General features: G+C 35.5%; 2 protein-coding genes across 2 annotated transcripts in view; one reads left to right on the forward strand and one right to left on the reverse strand.

The window, feature by feature from the left end:
* Positions 1-18139, reverse strand: part of LOC139765506 (uncharacterized) — a 188683-nt gene that overhangs the window by 166280 nt on the left and 4264 nt on the right. The window lies entirely within an intron of this gene.
* Positions 1-18139, forward strand: part of LOC139765507 (uncharacterized) — a 39017-nt gene that overhangs the window by 14949 nt on the left and 5929 nt on the right. The window contains exons 2-3 of the mRNA XM_071692991.1: positions 15800-15852; positions 16909-17671. Coding sequence (XP_071549092.1) covers positions 16941-17671 — 731 coding nt within the window. The 5' untranslated portion in view covers positions 15800-15852; positions 16909-16940. The remainder of the gene's footprint in view (positions 1-15799; positions 15853-16908; positions 17672-18139) is intronic.

The following is an 18139-nucleotide window of genomic DNA, read 5'->3' on the forward strand; positions in this document are numbered from 1 at the left end:
CTGTTTTATCTGTTGTATAACAAGAATATCTAGGATAGGCTCTTGATAGGAAAATTTGTCATTTATCTGTTCTGTTACCTTTAACTCATGTTTCCATTTATATTAATTGGATTCTGTCCATACATCCTTTCAACTTACCCAGACATATCCTCAACATATGTTTAGTTTGCTTGAGTAAATAGAAGCTCCTTGATTATAACCTTTGCCTAATGAAGTCCTTTAGCAAGTCACTGCTGCTGGCACAAATACTCAGATGCACACTGTTCTCAGTGGGATCAAGTGAGTGATAACATCTTTTAACTAGTGATAGCCCTTTTCTTTTACAAATGATAGTCATTACATAATTTGTTATAGAGCTGGCATAATATTAGGTCTTTTGCTCAAGGGCTGACCTCAACTGTCCCTGGGCCTCTGTACTAATGTAATAGGAACACAATCTTTTTTAGACATGGATCAGGATCTTACCTGTAATCCTGAAGATGTGGTTACAAAGGAATGATTAGAAAAGTGGAAGAGACAGCATGTTTCCTGACACCTTTTTTATTGAATTTCCCCTGTACAGACAGCTATCCCCTATATTGCAACAAGGTTATGTCTGAAAAACAATGGCTCAGCAAAATTTGCTATACAAGTAATTGAAACCCATTATATTAGGGGATTATGTTCCTGGCCATAAATTTTCTGTATCTAACTTGTGAGTATCGAATATACATGCAAAACCAAGTCTAAGAACTTCTTACCAAAGACCTACACCTATTGATTCAATGATATTTTATATAAAATTACAGAAAATGATGGGGCACATAAGATAGCGATGAAGTTGGGGTTAATAGATGGGAGGGGTGATAGGGTTATCTGCATCACCTGAATTATGTGATTTAGTTGCAATTTAAAAGACGGAGAAAGAGAAGTTTTCCTTGTCCTTTTGAAAGGACAGTTGTGTCATACCTTTTTTTCTCTATCTTGTATCAATTGGCTAAATACTTCTACCCTCTTTATTGTAAACTGGTATGTGGTCAGGGATGCTGCTGCCCTTTCCTATCGGAGCTTTTCATTCTCCAACTTTATCAGATCATCATTGGTTGGGTCATTAGAATGAGACTCCAGCAACTCAACAACATTTTGTTCTTCAATTCCTTCAAAGTTAATATTGTTTGCAAGACACAAGTGTCCTATGTATCAAGGGCATTTTTTTGAACCTGCCCAAAATCTGAGAAACCATGTATACACTCAGGCTATATCTTACCCCACACAACATTCATTACCACGGGTGAGAATTTAGAATCATAGCAATGGTGTCCACAGTACTCATGCTGTAACTCTTCCACTACTACACAATACCTCAACATCTATACAATCGAGATGACGGAGAATCCTTCCCAAGATCTGAGAAGTTGGTCATGATGATCTGATGAGATGGAGCATGATGACTTGAGAGGTTGGTTTTGACAGTCAGAGAAGTAGGTCATGGAGAAATGAGAAAATGGTCATAACAATCTAATTTCATAGCGTAGGTCTGAGAAGTATGCCTTGAAAGTATCAGGCATACCCATGATCCGTGAGCTGAGGCAAGGAAGTGGTGTTCTTTGGAAGGAACTACACCCTAACATTCAGATTCCTCTCAGTCATGTGTTCATGATGATCTAGTGCCTTGCCAAGAATAAACAATGCTTTGTTTTTATTGGCAAGCACTTCCTGGTCCAGTAATGCTCTAAAGCTAAACAAAGAAAGCAGATGGATTAATGAAAAATACTCTTGAGTGACCCAATTTCTTTTTATAATGCCAAATCACAAGCAAAGCAGACTTAATACAGCCCTTCATAGTCCTAAGAATTTCTGAATGGCTTAAGTAAGAATTTACATGTAATATAACTCTGCATTCCCTTCCAAAAGAGGCATCAAGTGATTTTTGGCTACCTCGAACCTAGGAGCAGTTTTTTCTTCCTTTATTGATATATGTCCTGGCTGACATTCTTATGAAAAATAAGCCATTCTGTCTACACTGGACACTTGTTGAGGTGTATAACATATTCCCTTGATAATTTTCTTCAAAAACTCAGGGTATCAACACTGACAGCTTCCCCAGTGATGTGGATGTTATGCAAACTGTGGTGCCTTTTGAATCTATCAAACCACCCTTTACTTGCAGCAAAAATCTCCTTAGTTAACATAGTTCATTCTACAAATAATTATACAATCACTTGGCCTTCTGGATAATCATAGTTGTTATTAGGTTTGGTAATAACAATACTCCTGCCTTGAAACTTAATGGAGTGTCAGATGAAAAGCTTAAGCTTATTTCAGCTATTCATTTTTTTTTTTACTAGAGGCCACATATGAGAAGGAGATGCAACATCAAACTTGAAATCCTGATTGTATTCTCTGTAGACAAACTGAAATGACTGTACTTATTTTGAGGGCAGGAAATAATGGGTATAAGCACAGACGAACTGTGAAACTTGGACTTTTTTTTTTTTAAAAGCTCAATGTCAGTATGTGGGATATGGGTCAATAAATATTTTCCATGGTCATCATAAAATCCATGATGAGTAAAAGAAATACTTTAATATAAAGCCATGCAATGAGAAAATACTTAAAATCATCATGTATACGAAGATTTATTTTCAAATGTTGCTAATAAGAGGGGATCGTGCGATGCCAAGATGCCATATGAATTTGTTCCTTAATTTTCAACTGTCGCAAGTATGAAATTTGTGCTCTGTGAGTTATTGCTGTATAGGAGATAGCTGTATTGTTTTAAAGTCACAAAATTTTCAATTTATTTCATAAGTTTAGTGTATCTAGTGCTCTTCATATAATCATTCCAATAGTTTTTCTATGGCAGTTTCTCAGGAGAGCTTGGATTTCCTGTTTTCATTTCCATACAACTTTACATTAGAATAGCAGAAATTGCAAAAGTATTAATGTTGCTTTAGAAATATTTTTAAGTTGCATTGAAATCCATTAAGATGCTTCATCTGTTTTGTGGGTGGCACCCCAAGCCCTACTCAGCCTTGCATGAAGTAACATCCTTTATTGTGGGTTTGCCTCTTTGCACTAGCCAGACTTTACTTTCTATTATTTTTTTTGGTTGTTAAGTTTTATGCTATCATTATGGACTTGGCCAGAAGTCTGTTATTTTAGCTAGGATGTTGGTGCAGTATATTAGAGACCATTCAGAGCACTGTCAATATACAGGATATTACGATGCAGTTTCGTGTTTTTAATCCTTTTATCAAAGCAAAGGAGTCCAAAGAGGAATATGATAGTGTGATATGAGCCCAGTAACATAGTTGCCATTGTTAATTATTTACCATTAAATGTAACATTAACATTTATATGCATTTGGGCCATATTGATGTTAGGGCCTTGAAATATGCCCTTCTCTACAAAGCACCATCAAGACACTTTTTGGTATGATAATCATGTACAGTATAATGTAAATAACTTTATAATCTATTATATTAATACATTATTTTATTACATTGAGTAATTGTATTTTTCGTATTACAAAGGTTAATCTTAGTAATACTTTGCAGAATAATGGAACTTTAATGTCATTAGAAGGGATATACCCTCCATATGTTCCAATACAGTGGGGGGGTTTGCTGTTGTGATATTACATAAGACAGATATGTGAGTTTAGCAATCATTTTACTTTTGTCCACTGTTGATGAGTAGTTTAGTGTGAGAGAAACTCCTCAGGGCCCTTCTTATATCACTGTTTATCTTGACCAAGTTGTAGGAGAGATAATATTTTCCCTTGAGCTTACCATTTGTTCAGATATACTTTGGTGTAATACAATTTGTGAACTTTAAAATGGTTCAACCTATATAGATGACGTACAGTGTCTCATAGGAATCATTAATGTCCATGAATCATTGTGCTTATAATGTCAACATGGAAGCATTTTTTTATTATTTGAAGCACTTGATTTTAGGTAATTTTCCTGTGATAAAGTAAAAGTAGTTTATCACAAAGCAGATAATGAAAAATACAGTTTTAAGAAAGTCATTGCTTGCTTTAATTTTGAAGTCTGTAGCAAAGTATTTTGCTTTTCCACAAATAGCATTCCAGGTATTGCGTTTAATGAAAACAGTGTAAAGAAATAATCTTATGATGAAGGCTTGAGACATAGCTTTCAAAATATTAGTTATGAGAAAGGTACAGTTTGATTTGAGAGGTTTAAGGAGATCAGAGGATTTCCTTTTAATTGTTTGTCTCATCAGTGTTCAGACTGAAGAAAATTTTTGATTGGTCTCAACATCAAAATTACTAAATCCCTTGAGGATAAAGCATAGAAAGTCGTAGATTCCCTAGGGTGAAGATTTGAATCAAAAATTTATAAAACACATTTTGTAAAAGTTAATAGGAAATAACATGGAAAAGAAATCTGGCAATTTAACCATATTTTTGCCACTAGACATTTAATTTGGGGGCATACAACAAGGTCATATCTTCCCATCGTCTTATAAGGTTACCTAAAACACAAGGATTCTTTCCTGGTGCTATCTGTTGTCACTTGTGACAAGGCATCTTTACAAACTGATATAGCTCATCTTCTAATTTAAATGACAGAGAAAAGGCAATAGTACAAGTTCAGCTGAAGTCTCCACAGGGTCAAATATAACCAGTGTTATAATGGTAACACTCTAGGATATTTTTCTAGTACTAATTACATCTGCTTGAGATAAGGCACCTCAACATATAAATAAAGCACATCTTGTAATTTGAATGAGGGCTGGAAGAGGCAACCTGTACAAGTATGGCTTGAGACCCCACTAAGTGAATATTTCAAGTATGGTTGCAGTCCTTGTGGGGTTTAAAATATAGAAATAAAAAAAAAATTAACAAGGCTAAAATTTTAAGATTGTTCTAACTCTTTCTTTAAGTTGTAAGAAGGGAAGAAAGCCAGTATTATATCTTTTGATTTTAAAAGTTTTTATAACTTAAAGCTTCAGTGTTGGAATAAAAATGTATTATTGTCAGACTGGTTCCAAGGATTGATTTCATGTCATTCTGCTCAACATGATGAAATTCCTTGCATTTACCTTCAAAGGAGACTAAGCTTGTACAATTTGAGTTTCTTTTGTTCCCTTTTGCTTCTTAAGTGTTCTTCAAGATTATGAAACCAATGAAGATGTTTTACTACACATGAAAAATCTGGTTTTATTGTTATGTGGGTAGTAGCCAGGGTCAGAACAATATCAGAAAGCTCGTGTAATAAGATATGTCACCACGCAAAAGAACAAGCAAGAATCAAATCTTAAAAGACTTCGCAAAAGTCTCAGCTTGAAATTGTCAAAATGTGTCCTTAACTTCATCTTCTGAAGAGTGATCTACACACAGTGTCAACAAGGCTGCCCAAAATTTCCAGAAAAAGAAAAAAACCCTAACAGGATGGCTGAATTCAATGTCTTTTCTGCTTCACCTTGAAAAGTTATAGCTAAATTCAGTGGTCTCTTTTGTACATCTAGAAAAATGTTAGCTGAACTCTTTGGTCTATTTGATTCACTTTGGAATGGTGAAAGTATCTCCATAGACTGTTCAAATTAATTTCAGGACTTGTAGCCTAACATTTTGATAAAGTTAGATCAAGATTTTCCAGAAGCCTTATGACCAGTCAGATAATTCCTTCCTCACCCCACAGATTTACTTAGCCCTTAGATATCCAAGATTCATCTGATAATGGGTATGTCTCATCAACTTTGGGAGCTCATCTTCTCCATTATATTTGGTTCAAGTGGAAGAAACAGGGCATTACAGGAAAGCTACCTCTGCATCATTTTGTTAGCATATGTCCTTATGACCTTTTTTAACACAAGGCCTTATATTCTAAGTTGATGAATTTTTGTGTGAACCTTACATTACAAGGTTAACTTGTTTCTATTCACATTCCAAAAAGGCTCAGTGTTTGAGCAAATTTTTTGTATATCCTCCTTTCTCACATTTTCTACTATAGCTACCAACAGGAGAGTAAGAGACTTTAGGTAATTTCTTATTCCTCATTCCACCTCAATGCCTGTCCAAGTTTCTCCTAGTTATATCTGAGGACTTGGCAAATTATTCAAATCAGGTGGTAAAAAGAAATATCATTAGATGATAGGGTCTCGGATAGTCTTCTGTAATCATCTCCAAACTTGCATCATCATGCTTGGTTTCTTACAACATTTGTTGACCTAATAGACAGAGAAAAGTTTTGTTGTTCTCCATAAAGAAATGTGATTGGGAAAGGGTGTCTCTTCATATCATATTTGATAAGAAAAAGTGTGCAGTCTATATTCTTACTTCTTATTTGCATACTGGAAATTTTATAGCTTATTTTTTATTGTTAATTTCTGTGCCACAATTTTATGAATGTGATGAGATGAAATGTGAATTTAATCATTTTAAATTTTATCCTGCTTTTTCGCTTAGAAATGTAATGATGATGCTGTATGTAAGTAGGGTTCCATCAAAGAAATAGTTTGATTTGTGTACGTACAAGAACAAGCAGTAGTTGGGAAAAATGGAGCAACTTGCACTTTCCTTCCTACTCATACAAAACAGGAAGAAGTTCTAAACTCAGGAAGCCCTATCTCATGAGCTTTCTTTACCATCAAATAACTTATAAACTTAAGAATACTGTTTGAACATCCTTGAAAAGACAATGTTCCTCTCCATCCATTGATGAAGATACATCCTTGGTAAAAGTAATTTCTTGCTTGTGATGTAACCATTAGCAGGCAGACTTCAGGAACAACCCTGTATTTACATACCTACTTCTTCCTTATGTAGGTGTCTAGCTTGTTAGGAAGAAATCCTGTAGTTCAAAGCTCCTCTGGGTTTCTATTGCAGAAGGTTACCATGCTTGCCTATCAGGGCTTGTTAGCATCGGTCTGGTTCATGGTTCTTGAAGGAGCTTTCTAGCTAAGCCAGGATCCTCCACCCACCTCCCAGGGGATATGGCCAGCAGTTTACTCTCAAACAACAGTGGGTGTCATGTTCCCAGTGATCTATTGTTCAAGTGAAACATCACTGTATTAATGTCACTGATGTGAAACACTGCTTTATGAATCATGAGGCTGTAGAGGTTGCCTGGATATCAATAGATAGACATTAACTTTTGTTGGGAGGAAAGGGCCAGTCATGCCATAACTAATATCTCTGCTTGTTTATTAAGTGTTTAGCTAGAAGGAAGGAAGAAGCAATACAGTATATTCCTGAAAAACATGATCCAAAAATCAAGAAAATACATGAAATTCCATTTTTGATTTTTTTTTCTCCAAATGCTTGTTCTTTGTACTACAGTATAGCATTTTTTAAATCAATGTTCATTCTTACACTAATTTTGCTAATAAAAACTAACAGTTTGAAAAAATGAATGTTATATTCTCTTGCATTGGGAGATAGGGAAGAGATAATGCTCCTTTTTTTGGCACCTCTATCACAGTCCCTTAAATGTTCTGTGCATTGCACTGCTCAAGAGCATTTTGGGTCTGAGGTTTTGCATATGTTTAAGATGTTTGTGTATACAACATAATGTAAATATATAATAAGTCTGAATCTTTTTATCAAGGTGAATGTTAGGATTTGAAGATTTGATAGATGAATGGTGCAGTGACACTTTGATGATGAATTTTCAACCGTAAAATTTGCATGGATAGTAAAGAAGTGCCAGGAACAAAGGAATAGCCTCTTTTTGCTTACATAATTTTGAAGCAGATTTATTCTTTATGCAAAACATACTAATAAATGAACAAAGAATGTATTTATTATAATAACTTTGCAAGTTCCTGTTGCATAAAAAAAAATGGGTTGAATGACTGCATTTTTGCTGGAGAAGGCATTAACCTTTACTTCAGTTACATATCTCCTGCTCCTCTGAGATTTTTAGGTGGTTTTCTTAAAATGTCTTGTGTTGGGATGCAAATTTGAGATCGATGGATTTTGTAAATAGTGGTGCTTTATGGCAATTTGGAAATATGTGCCATAAGAAGTTAACAGTTGAATGTTCGGCATGATTAGGGATTTCAGTGACTTCTTCACAAGTCCTTCAACTTTTTAAAGAATACCTTCCCATTGCTCTTGGGCAAATAAATACTAGCTAGGGGCCAAGCCTCTTCAGGTAAAAAGAATTTCCAAAGTCCTGCCTATCTCTGCTGTCAATGAGAGGGAAGGCTCAGGAATTAGTGGCACTGGCTACTCCTATGATCCTAGTCACTCTTATAAACCAATATCTATAGTGTTTCTGGTAATTTTTCTTTTTGCTGATCATCATCTTGCAAGTACCTCACTTTATATCTTCTCTTGGGGACTCAAATTTCTGATGTTTTCTGTAACTCTATTATTTCCAACTTTTTCATGAAAAAACATGAGGAATGACAATTAAATTCTAGTTCTTTACAAATTCTACAAAGTCAAGTCAAAACATGTCCAGCTACAACCTTTATAGATTTTTTTTTAACTATCTACAGTAATTCGTACCACAAGACTGTGGTTTCATATCATCCTCAAGCTGAGGTCTTCCATTCAAGACTTAAATGTATATCACAAGGAATGGTTGAAATCCTGCTGCATAGATGGTGGAGAGGTTGAAGTCCTAAAATTTTTCATATTTCATGATCAGGAACAAAGTGTCAATCATGAAACGAAGTGACAATTAATATATTGGCAAAACAGCAGACAGAGGAATTTAAATCAACTGTCTTCAGCACCAGTCACAGGACTGCAACTTTCACAGTAGTATGATGATTAATAGGTTTCTGCAGGAGTGAATCATACTTGTAGATACTCATGGTTCTCCTGAAGGTGGCTTTGTGTTTAAATGGAAAATTCCGGTGTGGTTGATATAGATTTGGTTCAGTTGAATAATGGATGTTACTGGATGTTACTCCAAATGGATGAGGTTTATCATTGTCTGTAGATGGAAAAGTGCACAGTCTCACTGAGGAACTTCTCAGTCCAAAGGGGTCCATCCTGCAGGGGCCCCATGAAAGGGGTCCTGGGGCTATATAACCAAAACCACAAAAATAGTCGAGAAATGGAAGAGTGGTGACTTTCTTACTGGTTACTTTCTTTCCAAGACAGTGTCCATATCATCAAAGTTTTCCATTATTACAGAATTGGTTTCATATTTGTTGAGACAATGATAATCAGTTGAACAAACACATGCGCCATCCAATTCTTAAATTCCCACTATCCTTGGGACTCACGTGTATTACTATAGCAAGGAAGCATTTGGAGTTCACAAATTGGTTGGTTAAATTTATGGAGTATTCTTCCCATATATAGTAATTTTGTGCCTCTCTTAAACATTATCCTCTAAGCTTTTTGGCATATGTAATGTGGTTTGTATTAACTTTACACATCATGACTGAAGATTGGAATATCCAGTAGATTACACCACTTAATCTTTGATTTGCTTCATACTGACTATTGTTATTGCCCATCCATGGGCCTTTAGAGATCACATGAGGATGAGTATTGTTCTTCAGCTAGGTGCAAAAGAAAGAGAAAAGCTGTAACTAGCCCAGTGACATTTCATTTGTAAATGGGAAACCATTGGTTCGTTTATATATAATGTTCTTATTGGTTGATAAAACAAGTGGAAACTAAGTCGAAGTTTTTTATCTTTATATCTTATTTGACCATTAAACACACTCAAGAAGAGTATGAAGGATGATACGACTTTGTCCATTTGCTGATTGATGTATTCTGATCCAATTAAGATTTGCAATAGCTGATGTGGATTTCGTTTTTGAAATTATGCGAATCTTAATGCAAGGACCATTATACAACAACAACTTCCCATGGACAAAAAATAAACAAAAGCCATGGCAAAATTGACAAAATTTGAGGGTGTTTATGTAATTTTGCTCTATTGCCATACTTAAAGAGTTCAAGGTATAGATAATTTTCAGCCTGGGCATTACCATATATAAATGAAGGGTACAGAAAGACATCAGAGAAGAAAAACATTCAGTCATCGGTTGATGATGATAAATTTATTGAGAGTTGGATGTAACAAACATAAAAACTAAAAAAAAAAAATTTCATAAAGATTTGATTAGGATTTTGTATCAGAGAATCTTTCATGACAATGAAATAATTTTTTGTAATCAGTACGTCAAATAACAGGAATGCAAACCATGACTAATGTTTACGTAATGTGCCAATGAAATTTGATATGCATGTTTTGTATTTTCAGAATATTCTGGTGGTATTTCCCTTGTTTCATGAGGCTAACTATCCTTGTGGAAAATATAGTCATTATTTTCTGTGAAGACTTTCTTAACAGATATCTCCACATTGCATCGTATAGCTTGAAATATATGCAGTTTGCACCAACAATCATTGGATATCTTTTGAATATGGTGATGTACAGCACAATTATGTGCAGATCACTTGAGTATATATATCTAGTAGATGGTAGATTTATTATATATATACATATAATAATTGATTACATGTATTATTGGCAAATATTTAATTGTATTCTTTCAAGAAATATTCAAATGATAATGTTAAGGTCAGTAATGGGGTGGCCTCAGATTTACCTTTGTCCATTAATGATCTGAAGTAACCTTTTGTAATGGAATTAATATGAAAGAGCATGCTTATATTTACCCTTTATATACTGTAAACTTTTCTCTCTATTGTTGTTTTGACACCTTTCAAAAAAATATTGAATTAAACAATGTTTTAATCATCCTTTTTTTTCTTTCAATATACTTGGTAGATATGCCCTTCTGAATGAATGTGTAATGATTTGCTGTATAACATCTCAAAATTTGGCAGCCACTAATGCCATTAAACTGCAGGAGATATGCTTCATTTCTAAATTTTGATTTCTTCAGTAAGTACAAGCATGGGAGTGCTAAGTTTCTTTACATGAAAGTTAGGGAGCTGATAATTAATCTGCTTCTGAAATGCCTTTTTTAGTTAAGATGACTGTAAGAAATCATGATCTTGAAATTAAAAACTAGTAAATGTGTAATAATTCATGGTTGCATCAACGAGATTCATCTATCTATTGGTCATTAGCATTTTGCCTGAGTGGGAGGACAGTTTCACAAAAAGATGCGGCGGTAGAGAGAACACTTTTGTGCGGATCACTTCAGAGTATTAGTAACTAATAGTTGGTTGATTTACTGGTATATGTATAAAGCTTTCTTTCATACTTGTTTTCCCTTATTAGAGAGGTATTGCCAAGAACAGATGAAGACAAGGCCTCATTCGTTTACATCCACTCTATAGATGTCATGTGTAATGAACTGAAACCATCGCACTCTATCCACAACTAGACCCCACAAACTTTTCTGCAGTTTCTTCCAGCTGCTTCATATGCCCTGGTAGTCAAGTGATAGCACACTGTCCCCTCAATACCACACTGCTCCAACTCACTCTATCCTATGCATGCCTTTCAGTGTTCTGCATGTTCAGGCTCTGAGCATTCAAGAATCTTTTTCACTTTATCCTTCCATTTCCAATTTAGTCTTTCCCTACTCCTCTCCTTTTTTGATACATGCATATATCCTTTTTTGTCTGCCTCTCCTCATGCATTCTCTCTTAGGCTCAGTCCTCTGTTCTCAGTGCTACCTCGCTGACACAAGAAATGGTGAATATGTATGAAAGCTAAATATTTTTTTTTCATACATATTCACAATTTCCCGCCTTAGCGAGGTAGCGTTAAGAACAGAGGACTGGGCCTTTGAGGGAATTTCCTCACCTGGCCCCCTTCTCTGTTCCTTCTTTTGGAAAATTAAAAAAAAAGAATGAGAGGGGAGGATTTCCAGTCCCCCGCTCACTCCCCTTTTAGTCGCCTTCTACGACACACAGGGAATACATGGGAAGTATTCTTTCTCCCCTATCCCCAGGGATATATATATATATATATATATTTTTTTTTTATTATACTTTGTCGCTGTCTCCATGGAAAGTTTTGTGGGGCCTTGATGTAGAAAGGGAGCTGTGGTTTTGGTGCAATACACATGACAGCTAGAGACCGAGTGTGATCCAATGTGGCCTTTGTTGTCTTTTCCTAGAGCTACCTCGCACACGCAGGGGAAGGGGGTGCCATTTCATGTGTGGCAGGGTGGCGACGGGATGGATGAAGGCAGCAAGTATGGATACGTACATGTGTATATTTGTATATATAAGTTGAAATGTATAGGTATGTATATGTGCGTGTGTGGGCGTTTATGTATACACGTGTATATGGGTGGGTTGGGCCATTCCTTCGTCTGTTTCCTTGCGCTACCTGCACACGCACGGGAAGGGGGTGCCATTTCATGTGTGGCAGGGTGGCGACGGGATGGATGAAGGCAGCAAGTATGGATACGTACATGTGTATATTTGTATATATAAGTTGAAATGTATAGGTATGTATATGTGCGTGTGTGGGCGTTTATGTATACATGTGTATGTGGGTGGGTTGGGCCATTCCTTCGTCTGTTTCCTTGCGCTACCTCACTGACGCAGGAGACGACTAAATATAATAAAATAAATAAAATATATATATATATATATATATTTTTTCTTTTTCTTTCATACTATTCGCCATTTCCCGCGTTAGCGAGGTAGCATTAAGAACAGAGGACTGGGCCTTTGAGGGAATATCCTCATCTGGCCCCCTTCTCTGTTCCTGCTTTGAGAAAAACAAGAAAAAAAAAGAGGGGAGGATTTCCAGCCCCCCGCTCCCTTCCCTTTTAGTTGCCTTCTACGACACGCAGGGAATACGTGGGAAGTATTCTTTCTCCCCTATCCCCAGGGATATATATATATATATATATATATATATATATATATATATATATATATATATATATATATATATATATATATTTATTTTCATACTATTCGCTATTTCCCGCGATAGCGAGGTAGCGTTAAGAACAGAGGACTGGGCCTTTGAGGGAATATCCTCACCTGGACCTCTTCTCTGTTCCTTCTTTTGGAAAATTAAAAAAAAAAAAAAAAAAAAAAACGAGAGGGGAGGATTTCCAGCCCCCCGCTCCCTTCCCTTTTAGTCGCCTTCTACGACACGCAGGGAATACATGGGAAGTATTCTTTCTCCCCTATCCCCAGGGAATATATAATATATATATATATATATATATATATATATATATATATATATATATATATTTTGGGAGCCTTGAAAAATGTGTGGAAGTCGAGAACACTATCTCGGAAAGCAAAAATGGGTATGTTTGAGGGAATAGTGGTTCCAACAATGTTGTATGGTTGCGAGGCATGGGCTATGGATAGAGATGTGCGCAGGAGGATGGATGTGCTGGAAATGAGATGTTTGAGGACAATGTGTGGTGTGAGGTGGTTTGATCGAGTAAGTAACGTAAGGGTAAGAGAGATGTGTGGAAATAAAAAGAGCGTGGTTGAGAGAGCAGAAGAGGGTGTTTTGAAATGGTTTGGGCACATGGAGAGAATGAGTGAGGAGAGATTGACCAAGAGGATATATGTGTCGGAGGTGGAGGGAACAAGGAGAAGAGGGAGACCAAATTGGAGGTGGAAAGATGGAGTGAAAAAGATTTTGTGTGATCGGGGCCTGAACATGCAGGAGGGTGAAAGGAGGGCAAGAAATAGAGTGAATTGGAGTCATGTGGTATACAGGGGTTGACGTGCTGTCAGTGGATTGAAGCAAGGCATGTGAAGCGTCTGGGGTAAACCATGGAAAGCTGTGTAGGTATGTATATTTGCGTGTGTGGACGTGTGTATGTACAGGTGTATGGGGGGGGGGGTTGGGCCATTTCTTTCGTCTGTTTCCTTGCGCTACCTCGCAAACGCGGGAGACGGCGACAAAGTATAAAAAAAAAAAAATATATATATATATATATATATATATATATATATATATATATATATATATATATATATATATATATTCTTTCTTTCATACTATTCGCCATTTCCCGCATTAGCGAGGTAGCGTTAAGAACAGAGGACTGGGCCTTTGAGGGAATATCCTCACCTGGCCCCCTTCTCTGTTCCCTCTTTTGGAAAATTAAAAAAAAATGAGAGGGGAGGATTTCCAGCCCCCCGCTCCCTTTCCTTTTAGTCGGCTTCTACGACACGCAGGGAATACGTGGGAAGTATTCTTTCTCCCCTAACCCCAGGGAACTATATATATATATATATATTATTTTTTTTTTATTTTATTTTGCTTTGTCGCTGTCTCCCGCGTTAGCGAGGTAGCGCAAGGAAACAGGGGACAGGGGAGAAAGAATACTTCCCATGTATTCCTTGTGTGTCATAGAAGGCGACTATAAGGGGAGGGAGCTGGGGGCTGGAAATCCTCCCCTCTCGTTTTTAATTTTCCAAAAGAAGGAACATAGAAGGGGGCCAAGTGAGGACATTCCCTCAAAGGCTTAGTCCTCTGGTCTTAAATCTAGCTTGCTAACACGGGAAATGGCAAAATATGAAAAAAAATGAATATATATATATATATATATATATATATATATATATATATATATATATATATATATATATATATATATATACACACACACACACACATATATTATCCCTGGGGATAAGGGAGAAAGAACACTTCCCATGTACTCCCTGCATGTCGTAGAAGGCAACTAAAAGGGAAGGGAGTGGGGAGCTGGAAATCCTCCCCTCTCATTTTCAATTTTCCAAAAGAAGGAACAGAGAAGGGGGCCAAAATAGGATATTCCCTCAAAGGCTCAGTCCTCTGTTCTTAATGCTACCTCATTAATGCAGGAAATGGTGAATAGTATGAAAAATATATATATGTATATGGGGGTATAAGAAATTATAATAAAAAACTAACTACTGTTAGTTAGTAGTGGTGATGATCAAATAAGATTACGATGGGAGCCCATAAGCCATGGTTTAAGTAAAACCCCTTAATAATGACGTTAATGACCCAGCTAGGCTAATAGACTGCCAAGCATACTGTGACCACTCACTATCCTGTAAGCAAAGGGGTGGCTGTTAACATTCTTACATTCAATATCTAAATATAATAACAGCAGTAGAAATACTGCAGCATGCACCCTAACACACCTGTTGATAATAACTAAAACACCTTTATTCACAAGTGTAAGGAAAAATTTAGTAAAAGCACATCCTGTGCCCAAACACATCTGAGAAAGCTCTTTTGATATTGAACTGATGTGCAAAGGAATGGTAATGGGAAATGCACTTAAACCGAAGTTCAACTTAAAACAAGCTGTACACTGTAATTCCTGCCACTCAGCTTAATACCTGACCAGTGGCTCTGATCAGTCTCTAGAGTTAAAAGTTCACTTCAGAGAGCATCAACTGATTATACATTTCCTTAAAGAGAGATCTTAGCTATATAACTATCTTTAAGCAGATTTTTGATACTGCCTTCACACATATAGTTTTTTCTTCTCTTCTTGTGTTTAAATACAAAATAATTTGTCATGTGTTCTCATCCCTTCCTTAGGGTAAACTGACAGCTTATGAAAGGACTAAATGAAGGGTGAGAGAAAATGAGAAGTCAAGTTAAAAACATGCTTTTCACAGGGTCAAATCTGAGTAATCTCATTCTTTAAGATACTTAATGAACTGATCATATATTTTCCATATTAGTACAGGGAAACTATATATCATTTATATTTTAATATTTATCATTTGAAGAATTTAACCATTATTAACAGTATGTATGATGTCAGGGTGTATGTTTGACATGTTTGCATGACCATAATTCATCACATTTCTTTTGTTGATTCATTAAAGGATATCTTATACGTGAAGACTAACGAAAGTCAATTTTAATGTTTTATTTCTTAACATTAATTTCAGAGGGTGAATGCCATTGGTAATCTGCATTCAGGAGGAAGAAATTTAACGTCCAAGTAAGTATGTCCAAGTTTTAAGTACTGTAATTCAGAAAATGATAAAAAGCCTTTACTTACTGCAAGTGATGTAGATTAATGTTGTTTCATTAATTCCCTTTTAAAGAATAGATATATTATCATCACAAATATACTGGTAGTATGTGATAGTTCTGTGTTGTATGGAATGATGGATTTTTCAGCTATCATGAGGCGTACAAAATACGAGTCTGCTTATATTTATCACATCCTTTGGTGTTTTTTTTTATATCAATCCTCCTTTAAATAAAGTAACTGATTACTGTAAATCCTTGCCATGAATACCATCAATGTTGCCAAAGTTGTCACCTATTTTTTTAAGTGTAGGATGTTGGGGCATATTTCTGCATCTGATCAAGTCTGCATTCGCATAGTGCTGTGTTGCATCTCTTATGGAAATTAGTTTATATATTCCTCTTCAACTCCACTAATCATGAAAAGTTTCTGATTCTGCTTGTTAATCTATGTATAGTGAATGAGAAGAGAAACTAATTTTTTTTTAATTAATGCAAGACACAGAATCATATCTATATTATTATAAACTTTGCTGTATTTTCTCAATACTGATAAGTTTAAGCTATATCACTTTAAGAGAAGCTCCATATGGTCTTTCCATTTTCATTAAACTTTGTATTACTTCAATCCTGATTTGGCTGGTTATTTTGGGGGGCTTTAATGCCTTCTTCAGGTATTGAAGATAATTGTCTCACTACATATCTTGGCCATGGGAATGTAAGATTTATGAAAACTGTTTTTGATAAATGTTATTTTTGATAACTATATATTTATGGGCTCTTTTTTTTTTTAATTTTCCAAAAGAAGGAACAGAGAAGGGGGCCAGGTGAGGATATTCCCTCAAAGGCCCAGTCCTCTCTTCCTAACACTACCTTGCTAATGCGGGAGGTGGCGAATAGTATGAAAGAAAGAAAATAACAATTCTAGGTATAATCACTGAAATTCATTTATGCCGCAAAGGTGTTAAACTACATTACAGTTACTGGTACTTTGCAGTATAGTGATAAAGTTTGTTTTTTTAAGTTTCAGGTAAAAACAAGAAAACAGATGAAAACATGAAGTTCCTTAAAATTATTAAAGACCGTAAGAAAGATAAATCCACAATTAACGACGATAACATTCCAGGAGAGGTAATCGAGCATCATGCGTCTCAAGCTAAGAATCAACATGTAGCCACACTAGAAGAAGTTTCGCTATTGATGCCAAAACGAGATGTGAAACCTGTACCTACTACAAATGAACTTCTAACAAAACCTAAATTGGAGAGAACACAACCACGCAAGGTGGAGGAAAAATTGGATATCAATGATTCCATATCCAATGAAAACAATTTATCACAAGAGAAAAGTATAATTCGAGAAGAAAATCACCATCCAAAAAAAAAGAAAAAAACTGACATAGGAAAGTTAATCGAGCATCATGCGTTTCAACCAAAGAAGGTGGAGGAAAAATCGGATATCAATGATTTCATATCTGATGAAAACAGTTTATCACATGAGAAAAGTAAAAATCAGGGAGAAAATCACCCTCAGCCAAAAAAGAAAAAGAAAAAAAGAGATGAAGAAAATTCAGCAAACAATGAAATTCAGAATCAAGAATTGGAGTCATTTGCTGAAAATACAGACATGGCAGGAACACAACTGACTTCAAAAGAAAAAGGGAAGAAATCCAAAAACAAAGCATCTACAAATGCAGAAAATACAGATGGCAAAGGATCCAAGTCAAATGAGAAACACAAAACAAAACTGAAAAAATTTATACTGTTTCTTGGGAACCTTCCATACAAGTAAGTAGGAGTACATCATTAATATTAGTGTTATTATATTTACAATTTTCCTTTCATATCTTCCATTTGACTTGAAATTTGTAGTGTATCTAGGGTAACTGCAATCTTAGAATATTGATATTTTGAAGATATTCTATAGAAGTCTGTTAGTTTATGTAATTGTTAGATACCTTACAGTTCAAAACTACATCTTTTAATAAGTGAATGACAAGGGAAACTGTACACACACACACACACACACATATATATATATATATATATATATATATATATATATATATATATATATATATATATATATATATATATATATGAAGCAACCAGGGTTAACCATGGAAAGGTCTGTGGGGCCTGACTGTGGATGGTGAGCTGCAGTCTCAGTGCATTGTACATGATAGCTAGAGAATGAATGTGAGAGGATGTGGCCTTACTTCGTCTGTTCTTGGCACCACCTACCTTATACGAGAA

This window comes from Panulirus ornatus, chromosome 55 (assembly GCF_036320965.1).
Source record: "Panulirus ornatus isolate Po-2019 chromosome 55, ASM3632096v1, whole genome shotgun sequence".
Classification (NCBI taxonomy): Eukaryota; Metazoa; Arthropoda; class Malacostraca; order Decapoda; family Palinuridae; genus Panulirus; species Panulirus ornatus.